Source organism: Anguilla anguilla, chromosome 10, assembly GCF_013347855.1.
Source record: "Anguilla anguilla isolate fAngAng1 chromosome 10, fAngAng1.pri, whole genome shotgun sequence".
Lineage (NCBI taxonomy): Eukaryota > Metazoa > Chordata > Actinopteri > Anguilliformes > Anguillidae > Anguilla > Anguilla anguilla.
Genome location: NC_049210.1, coordinates 16,060,130 through 16,070,325, shown reverse-complemented (window position 1 = coordinate 16,070,325; position 10,196 = coordinate 16,060,130). Strand labels below are relative to the sequence as shown.

Here is a 10,196-nt window from a genome sequence, read left to right as displayed (position 1 = left end):
GACCTTAAGTTTGAATGGGAAATTAAACGTTCTTATCAATTTAAACGTTTGAGTGATCAGAAATGAATTAAATGCAATGTGATTCGAAATGAGTAGATTATTATCCAGTACAGAATTAGCCTAAAATAAATTACATTGGTTTTTTGTGACATAGAAAGCTTTATGATTCTCCCTGTTGCCGATTATTTTAAGGGAAAATTCATTTAATTGCCACCGTGATTAATTGTTCTGTATGAAATGTCTAGTCCCACGCGGTTCTGTTGGAACAGTTCTCAGTTATACGACATCCGCCCACTGTTCATCTTTGCTGACTAGAGAACAATAGCGAGAGACAGTTGGGTAGCCTACTTGCAGCAGTACAAGAAAAACTCGGACGCGTAAATGAGGCGTCTGAGTTTTCCCCCCATACGTGAATTGGCAAACGGCAGTATATTCGTGGCGCCAATTCATCTTAGTGCCACTAAGTTTAGGCTACAACATAGTTTCTGATGTGCAAAATTGCGCGTTAAAATTCACTTCGATACTTAAACATAGGCCTACACAAAAGTTCTTCTCATGTTCCTATCCCATCGACTAACTGAAGAATTCCTACTTGACGCTCCGCGTTAAAGCTATATGTTTACCTTCGTGAAGATATCCTATAGCCAGTAGCCTCGATGTGTTTCTGTGTATTAATTATGCAATATGCCTTGTAGTCTTTTAACGACACAGTTATAACAAGTGATGTGATTCACAGTATGCTTTTTCTGGCTCGTAAATGTATCTGCACTAAACAACCTTGGGCATACTGGTCACTGTCCTAAGTACAAAAGATCAACATTTAATCGGAACTTTGTAGGAGGAGCTTTTCCATGGCTAAACGAGTGTACGCTGGACAGAGGAGCCATACAGAAGACAGTTCCTTTGGTTCGGCCGTGCGAGCATAACTTCTGGTCCAAAATGCCGCTCGAATTGTTCCTTGACCTACACTCTCAACCATGTCGCTCCGTCTTTATGTTTGCCAAGAAAAATAACATTGCGTTTGAATTCAAGAAAATCGACCTGGCTGCAGGTAGGTCACAAATAAGCTTGCAGAATCCGTGTGTACTCTCAATTCAGCTAGCAATATTTTTTTTGAATGTTGCGCTGCTGAATGTGACTGAGAGGACGGAAATTACTGATCAAAGTAAAAAAATAAAATAAAATAAAAAACAGAAAAAGAAAGAAAAAAGATGTTTCTGTTTAATTGAAAAAAATTAAGGTAGTAGCAGAAAGTGAATAACGTCTCTTTTTACGATATATGAATGTTATAGTTGGCTGGAGCCGTAACCAGGCAGTGCCCGATATCCGATATGTGTTATATTCCGATGTATTTTCGACTGAATTTGGGCGGGGGTTCAGGGTAAATATTAATACATTTTAGTTTATTAAATTAGTACGGAAATACGAATAGTCACGTATATGCAATAAAGCCTCTAAAGTTATCAGGGAACTTGCACAAAGCGGAAAGCGAATCCTCGTTTACATGGGCCTAGCTGACTTAATTTCTGTACCGCCTAGCAACAGCTGTGCAGTGACATTATTCAGTCCAGTCCAGTCCACTGCTGACAATAATAGGCTACTTACATAAGCCTATATATATGTATTTCAGGGCGCCATCATGTTTGGGACAAATGGCTTCACATGTGTTGCTGACTAATCCAATGTGTTCATTGCTGTGTAAGAGTAAGACACCTTTCAGTATCTGGTCTTGATTCTAGACTTTTGATGGCCCTTGGAGTATGTTATTGGTGTTTGTCAGCATAAGAACCAGAGTTGTGCCAGTGCCAATGAAAGTTAAGGAAGCCATTACAAGGCTGAGAACTATGAAAAAACAGTCAGACACATAGGCCAAACCTTAGGCTTAGCAAAATCACCTGGTTGGAACATCGTTAAGAAGGAAAAAGAGTACTGGTGAGCACAGTAATTGCAAAGGGCCTGGTAGGCTAAGGAAGAATTCTACAGTTTATGACTGAAGGGCCAACCAGGCCCTTTGTGACTACTGAGCTGATGAGTGCTATCTTTCTTCTTGATGATGTTCCAGACAGTTAAATTTGGTAAGCCTAAGGTTTGGCCTATGTGTCTGACTGTTTTTCTTATATGTCCCAGATAATGGCTTCCTTGACTTTCACTGGCACAACTCTGGTCAACATGTGAATTCTGGCCACCAGTTGGCTACCTGAATATATAGCATTTGCATCTTTTAATCAGACCAGTGTTTTTATATATAAATTTGTCTCATATTTATCTTACTTATTTTGTTGTATATCTTGTATATTTTCTAATTAATTCATTCATTTTATTTATCCTTATTATCTATTTATTTGGGGCAGCACGATGGTCCCGGCCGGGGCTTTCTGTGTAGTTACATTTAATTATTTACTTTAATCATTTGAATTAGTTATTGATTTTATTTAATATACCCTGCTTTTTATTTGACTGATTTTACTGAATTAGTAAAATTCCATTATTATCCTCTGCCTTTCATTTATTTTGTTTTAAATTTTTCATTCATTTTTTACTTTTAAAAATGTCAGATACGTTTCATTTGATCTAGTTTTAATTGCTACAAAACAATAGTCCCCGCGTCACAATCATCTCACCCTGCTGATATGCTTCCACTCACTTCTCCTTCTGCGTGCAACAGCTGTATACGACTGAGCCAAAAGATTACCTGGAACAGAGAATATCTGTCCGATACAGTATCAGAGCAGCTCCCTGACTCCTTGGCTGCCCCAGCTGCTACTACCACTGGAGAGTACTGTCCCCTGCCCAGTAGATAAATGGACCCTACAGGGAGCAAAGCCCAAAGCTCTGGTCTGCTCCCCTCCACCTCTGCCAGAACCACAGTCTGAGGCTTGAGGGGATAAATGCAGAGGCTGGTGCTCCTCTTGTCACCACTCACCCTCCACCGCAGGGCCCAGAACACACCAACAAATTTGCTATTCCGGAGGAGCTGGAGGATGCCCCCCTGGCTGGATCTCTCCCCTCACCTCCAGCTCCCTTGTCGCTGATGGCTATAGAAAGTAGATGTGGTGGCAGGCGCTCTTCCCATCACCCCTCCATGCCCCGGTACCTGCTGCTGACCAGCAGACTCACCATCCTGGATGAGTTGGAGGGCTCCTCCCTACCTGGATGCCCCCCTCCCCCTCCTCCTCCCCCTCTGCCTCCTGTGCAGCCTTTGCCACCAGCAGCTGTATAGTCTAAAATATCATAAGAATCAGGTAACTGGACAGGGAGCACAGTGAAGTTGCTACAACAAGTATCACTACCATCATGTAGTAATTTATATGGAGCCAACTAAAGATGCAAGATAACTATCTAACAAGATTTTATCATGTATGATTTTTTCGTGTCCCGTGGGCTGGATTTTTTATTTGTGACTGAGACTTGACTAAATTTATGTGAATTGAGCCCTTTGACTGAACATTCTGCCACCGATTGCAATTTTTCAGCTCCTCCAGGACTGCTCGTTGAGGTGGGGGACTAGCATCCATATTTAAAAGCTTTTTCCAGTATTGTCTATTGACCATCAGCGAATACTCCAGGTGCAGCTAATTAAAGTGGAATTGTGTAACCCGGTGCTTTGTACTGTGGTGTACAGATCACCTAAACCGACAAGGACTTTATTTAAAGAATTTGCTGATTTCTTGACTGCAACTATGCCTAGATGGGATAGAGTTTTGATTCTTGGTGATTTTAATGTTCATGTTTGCTGTCCCACTAAACCTCTGGTTTAGATTTTTTTTTAAACATCTTGTTGACTTATTAAATCTTGTTCAGTCTGTCAGCAGCCCTATGCATGAACGTGGTCACACATGTGATCTTGTTTTATCTTTTGGCTTTCCTGTCTGTCTTGTTGAAATATGTAACACTTGTCTGTCTGATCACAGGCCAGTTGTAAATGGTAAATGGACTGCATTTATACTTGTTGTTGTTTGATGTCACTTTGCCATGTCAAATTTTCAGACTTTGTATCCCTGGTCATTGCTCTCGCTCCATTAACTCTTCCACTGCCAGTCAGTTCTCTAATGTCTCCATAGTTACTCCCCGACCTGCACTATTGAGACTCCCCCTCCTCACCTGAGTGTGGAGGAATTGCCCACTCTATTTAATTCCACATTCAACATTCTTGAATCTGTGGCCCCTCTTAAAACCGGGTGGCTCAAAATCAGACCTGAGCCCTGGCTCTCGTAAAACTGCAAGACAAAGTATTTCTCTGATATTAGCTCTAAGAATTGTTATATTGAATACATCAATGGCTGGATGGCACATGACAGTGAGGCTGAGATTGTTCTATTTGGCTCCACAAACTTCATCAGTGATGTCTCAGGCCACCTAGGGCCACTTTCGTATATAAAATTAACGTAAATTATTGAATTGTGCGGCAGTAACTTGGCCTTTTTTGCTTGAGACTAAAGTCACAAACACTGTAGACTGCAATGCTATTAGAAGAAATTCAGTAAGAAGAAGAAAACATACATGGCAAACATTTCCTTTTCTGGCATTAAATTTAAACATATCTTGAATGTTCCTAAACCAATCATTTGAGTAACTTACAGTTATTTAAAAAGAAAAAAAATCATTTAAAAGTTTTCCATTTATATCAAGTTTTGAAGTATACCTGCCTATGGGCTATGTTTATTCACAACAGTCAATTGATTTCCTACAGGCAGAAGTTTCCAAATGTGCACTTTGAACTTTGGAAGATTGTATTGCATAAAGAGTATACAGGGTCTGCTCAGGGGAAGAGGAGCTTTACTTCAATGCATACCTTTGAAAAGTGACTAAATGACACATTTAAATTATTTTGCCATGGGACTTTCTTTTAAATCAGGGGGGCTTTTATTTCTTTTCAAGTCTATTGTACCAAAGCAATCTGGGGAGTTATGTCATCGTTCTGGAATGGCTAGTTTTATTGACTCCAGCAATCTCTGAAGAGTGTTACCAGGTTCATATGTGTGCCTGTTTTCTGTCCTGTTCTCCAGTTGCATCAGTAACTCAGAGAGCATGGAACTGATGACCTCATGACGAATGCAAAGCAATGCTTCAGTTGGTTAACCCCCTCCTCACCTCTGCTATTGCTGAAAGGGAGGCATGTGTGCTTCCGCAAGCAGGATATGGAGGTCTTATTTGGCCCACTTTCTGGGAAGAGATCAGGGGGAATGGATATGTGGGTGGGGTGCCTTGGGGCATTCATGTCAGACTTCCACATAACTATATTCATTCATGATGGAGCTGATTCTTATTAAATCTATCAACCCACACATCAACTTTTTGGTCATTCCATTTGACCTGATTTGTCATATTTGACCAGTTGAAGCCAGACTGACTACAAAAAAGCTCTACTTTGTATGCTTTAGGCCAACATTATGGAGAAGAGTTTGGGAAGATCAGTATTCTGAGGAAGGTCCCTGTAATGAGAGATGAAGAATTCATTCTCGCAGAGAGGTAAGAACTAGGCTCTACGCTAACAAGTTTTCCAAGGAACACATTTGCTCGTAAGTTCAAAAATTTAGGAGCGCTCTAATGCATCCCAATTAGTAGATGTATTCCTAAATACGTTTTTCCAGTTAGCACACACAAATTTTCAGGAGCAAGTGCTCCTAAAATGAGAGCATTGTGGTGTCCTGTAAGAACCCCATGATTTATGATTTTATTGTGACAGATTGTAAAGCCCTTTAATTCATCTTACTCCCTTCTCCTGCAGCATTGCAATCCTGAAGTATCTGGCAGAGAAATTCAGAACCCCGGATCATTGGTACCCAGCTGACCTACAGAAGCGAGCCCGTGTAAATGAATACCTGTCCTGGCAGCACACAGCAATAAGGACCCATGGTTCAAAGGTCTTCTGGTTCCGGGTAAGCTTTAGGAGTCTTTCTGGGAGCGTTTCGGACTCGTGTGTTTTTTGTTTGCCTGCTGTGAGTTTGCTTTCGCAAGAGCAGACATCAGCAGAATTTGAGTCAACACACTGGAAGTGCATATTTACATTATGGGAAATGTTTACATACCATATAATGTGCAATCCCATACATGTATGTGTAGATTTTATTTTATAAATAAACAGCCCTTTTTTGTATGGAGTCTACTCAGCTTAGTTATGACTGACCAGTGATAAGCAACTGCCACGTATATTTGTTTTAAAGTGATCCTGTAATTTTAATAGAATGCAAAAAACATTGCCCATTCAGGAATTCCATGTCAGAAAGTGTAACTGCTATCTGATGTCCATGATAGCACAATTCACCAAGAGGATAAGGTGCCTTATGATCCACTTTATGCAGAGATGGAGGTACTTGTTGCACAACATGGCAAGTGAAAAAATGAACAATAATGAAGTCCTGTTAAATGCTTGAGGAGGAATGAAGTAACATAGTTACTCTGTCAGGCCATGGTTCCCATCATAACGGGGGCTGAAGTTCCCAAGGAGAAGATGGACTCTGCAATGGAAGACCTCAACACATCTTTGAAGCTGTTTGAAGAGAAATTTCTCCAGGACAGACCCTTCATTGTTGGAGACCAGATCTCACTAGCGGACCTGGTGGCTCATGTGGAGATCATGCAGGTAATGTTGGGGGCTGGGGGGTAATTCAGATGTTCCAGACTATATAATTAATCATGCTTTGGGTATTGGATACATCAAAGAGGCTGTAAAGCAAAAGGCTAGCAAAATAAGTCATTTTTGTAGAAGTGAAGAATGTATAACAATCACAGATCAGAGATAATGCCTAGCAATGTAGGCCCTCTGTAAACAGAAAAACGACAGATTCGCCATTGTCACACAATCTATTGTAGCATTTGCCTTAATGGACAGCAATAGAAAAAAACATTTTGGAGAACACCTCAAAAGTGATACGTTCTGATACGATTTCTTTTACGTCGTTTTATTGCTTCAAAACAAAACTAAGTAAAATGTGTCCAGGCATGAGAGGAAATAGCAAACAAAACATTTTTTCAGAAGGCTGTCTTGGTAAGTGGCATTGAGCATTAACAATTAGTTTTGCCTGAGGTCTGCTCTCCATTCTACATTTCTTTTACACTGGCAGTCTTGCAACACTCCACTTTGATTACCCCATGCTTGGAGTAGCCAAGGTGCATGAAAGGTTTGGGTTGTTTACTTTAAGTTATACATGTGTGTCTGTGCCAGGATGCGTGCGTATGCGTGTGTTATGGCATGTTTGTTACCAATTCATGTATACATTGCAGCCTGTTGGGACTGGCGTGGATGTATTCAAAGACAGACCTAAGCTGCGAGCCTGGAGCGACCGTGTGAAGACGGAAATGGGTGAGGCTCTTTTTGACGAGGCTCACAGCATCATAATGAACGTGCACAACCTGCCTCAGACCTTCCAGGACAACGGCATGCTGGAGTTTCTCAAACCCAAGATCCAGAAAATGTTCAACTGATACTGAACTTGACAGAATGCAACCTCACCCAATGCTTTAAAACATGCTTTAATTCCACTGAATCAGTTTATATCGAAGTAAATCTTTTGTCATGCTAAAGTAAATGCTTTATACCCAGAATGTTATTATAATTCTTGATGTATTGGTTTACATGGTGGGGATGCACCCTGCTTAGTTGTGTTGTTCCTGAACAGATACACTGTCACTGTATTTTGATATGGAAAATTTTGTAAAATCAGATGATAAATAAAGAATGCCAGTTTCAGTCAAACTGGTTGTTTCTGCAGGAGTCTGAGTTTTTTCATGTTTCAGAGGACGTTAACAAGCACAGGGTAAGGATTTGTCATACAATAGGTGTACAGAACAAACCTGGCTAGATTAGAATGCAGTAAGGCTAGATGAACTATTCCTTCTTTGCTCAAAGAGTTCTGTGTCATGTTAGGCATTACACTGTAAAATTCTGAGTAGAAATCTAGATCATTTGATATTCAATTTGCATTCCATTTAAGATTTGAAGATGAAAAATAGCCTTTAACAAAAATGTAGAGCACTGTTCTTGTGTGTGAATGGGCCCCATTGTCTGGTATAGAATCTGGGGTATGCTGGGACTGACTGTGGCTGGCAGACTTGCAGGGCAAAACAGATTGGCCCTGGCATCACCCAAAAATGTGAGAGTGTCAGTGGGCCAGGATGACAGTCTCTCAATATGCAGCAGTGACCAACGCTGGTTGTTTGGGCACCAGCAAGTCCACCTGTTCGGCTGCAAATGAAGTGTCTTCCTCTGACTTGTATTGGCGCAAACAGACTTGCAAACTGCAGTGTGATAGGAAACAGTAACCGACATCACATGCTTCGGAGAACACTTCTGAATCGATAGCACTTCTTGCGGCAATGAGCACTGATAAAAATATGATTGGGCTATTTGTAGACAACCACAAGGCTCCCAAGTTAAAGTGCAACTTAACTGTGGTTAACAGCACATAGTATTGACAAATGTGGCAATTGGTGGTAACATCTTACTAGAATAACATTCATAAAAAATTCTGCCCTAGAAACAACTGTATTGTTCAGTATTCATGGAAAGACCAGAGACCAAGAATCATGACCAGCAGTTTGCACACATGTATAGTCTGACTGATACATATGTAAGATGTGAGAAGAATGTGTAAAACACATTTGTAAAAACACATTTGGGAACCATAGTGGGCTATATTTGGTCCTAGGGCAGTGAAAGTATTTTATGCACATCTGCAATACACATGTACAAGGCAATTAAATGTTCCAGATCTTAGCAAAATCAGACAATAGTGTCAAGAGACATAAAAGGAAGGAAAACTGGAAAGTGGCTGAAAACTGTACACGATCAAAACAAGAGACTTTCAGATGTTACGACTTGAAAGAATAATAGCCAAGATGCTATTTTTCAGACAGGGTACGAAAGGCAATCTTGAGAAAACAAACTTACTAAATAGGAAAATGCTCATTTTCTTCTTATCTACATTGAGATTTTTAAAATTACTTACTTTTCTCTGAATTTTAAAACGACGTAGCACAATGTACGTTCACAATGACCAAGTTCAGAATGACTGTGTCTGCTTTTTTCTGTGTTAGTACCATGTCCAGATCTCCCCTGAAGGACCTCAGACATTTACCCAGCAGCAGCAGCAGCAGCAGCAAACAGACATTAGTTTCTCTTTTGTTTGTTTGTTTAATAGTGTCAAAAGAATACCCATTGCCAGGCAAAAAAAGGACAAATTCCAAGCAAATAGCTCAAATGGAAACTTGCCCGGGGTCCATCTGGCAAGAAAGATTAAAAATATGACCACCATAGTCAGGTACACCCCAACCATGGACACGGTCATCCTGCACACCATTAGGTAGGAGTCAGTGCCCTGAACCTGGTTCTCATTCTTCTTCATGCGAAGTGTGTGATGACAGAGGTGGGCCACAAGTCTCAGGGAAGTGGGCAGCATGACGAGCACAGGGACAGGGCAGAGGAAGCCCATGAGAACATAAAGGTACAGGGTTCCGTCAATCCAGACAGGGAGGACGAGTCCCAGGTTTGTTGCATTTCTGGTCCCGTTAGTGGTGCCGTTGGATGACGGCAGCTGAAAGAACAGGGTGGGGAGGCAGGCTACAAAGGAGAACAGCACAGTTAGCAAGAGGGCTGTGGTGATGAAGAAGGAAATGTTGTTCTTTAACTTGCAGAGGAGAGCACTGGAGGTGCTGACGATCTTCACACAGTAGAAGGTACTCAGCCAAGCGATGGACCAGAAGCTGACGCAGATGCTCTGTAACCAAATGAAAGCTGTAGTTCTGAGGAATGGCAAGCAATTTACTGAAAATAGAAGGTCTGCCCAAAATAAGAACAGGATAGCGGACATGGAGAGCTCCAGGAACACGTTGCTGATGGAGATGCAGGAGATGATCAGGCTCACAGGCTGATGAGATCCTCTGCTCTTCCACTGGTGTAGGACATTTACTGCTAGATTACAGATGTTCCACAGAACCGTGATCACCACCAGAAAAAACAATGCACACATCTGAGCAACATGAGCACTGAGACTCATGGTTTGTCTGTGACAGCAGTGAATAGTACCCAGTCTGATAGACACTGCACGTCCTATAAGAGACGAGCGTTCATGCAAATACTTGGACACGAGTCACTGAGACAGTCTGCAACCTTGGGTTTTTTCTGAAACTGAAAATTCATGCCAAGAGCAGAGATGGTCTGTTGGAAGTATGAAAAACACTGACATTGTGGTCGGACC

General features: G+C 41.3%; 2 protein-coding genes across 2 annotated transcripts; one reads left to right on the top strand and one right to left on the bottom strand.

Annotated features, from left to right (window-relative positions):
- The first annotated feature begins 835 nt into the window (after positions 1-835).
- On the top strand, positions 836-7,714 carry gstt1a (glutathione S-transferase theta 1a). Its single transcript, XM_035435667.1, has 5 exons — positions 836-1,051; positions 5,382-5,469; positions 5,729-5,879; positions 6,407-6,583; positions 7,225-7,714. The coding sequence occupies exons 1-5, from the start codon at positions 940-942 to the stop codon at positions 7,423-7,425; spliced, it is 729 nt and encodes a 242-aa protein (XP_035291558.1). The 5' UTR covers positions 836-939; the 3' UTR covers positions 7,426-7,714.
- Positions 7,715-9,065: 1,351 nt separating this feature from the next.
- LOC118206518 (taste receptor type 2 member 40) lies at positions 9,066-9,995 on the bottom strand. The gene has a single exon (XM_035379309.1). The coding sequence runs from the start codon at positions 9,993-9,995 to the stop codon at positions 9,066-9,068; it is 930 nt and encodes a 309-aa protein (XP_035235200.1).
- Between the last annotated feature and the right edge of the window lie 201 nt (positions 9,996-10,196).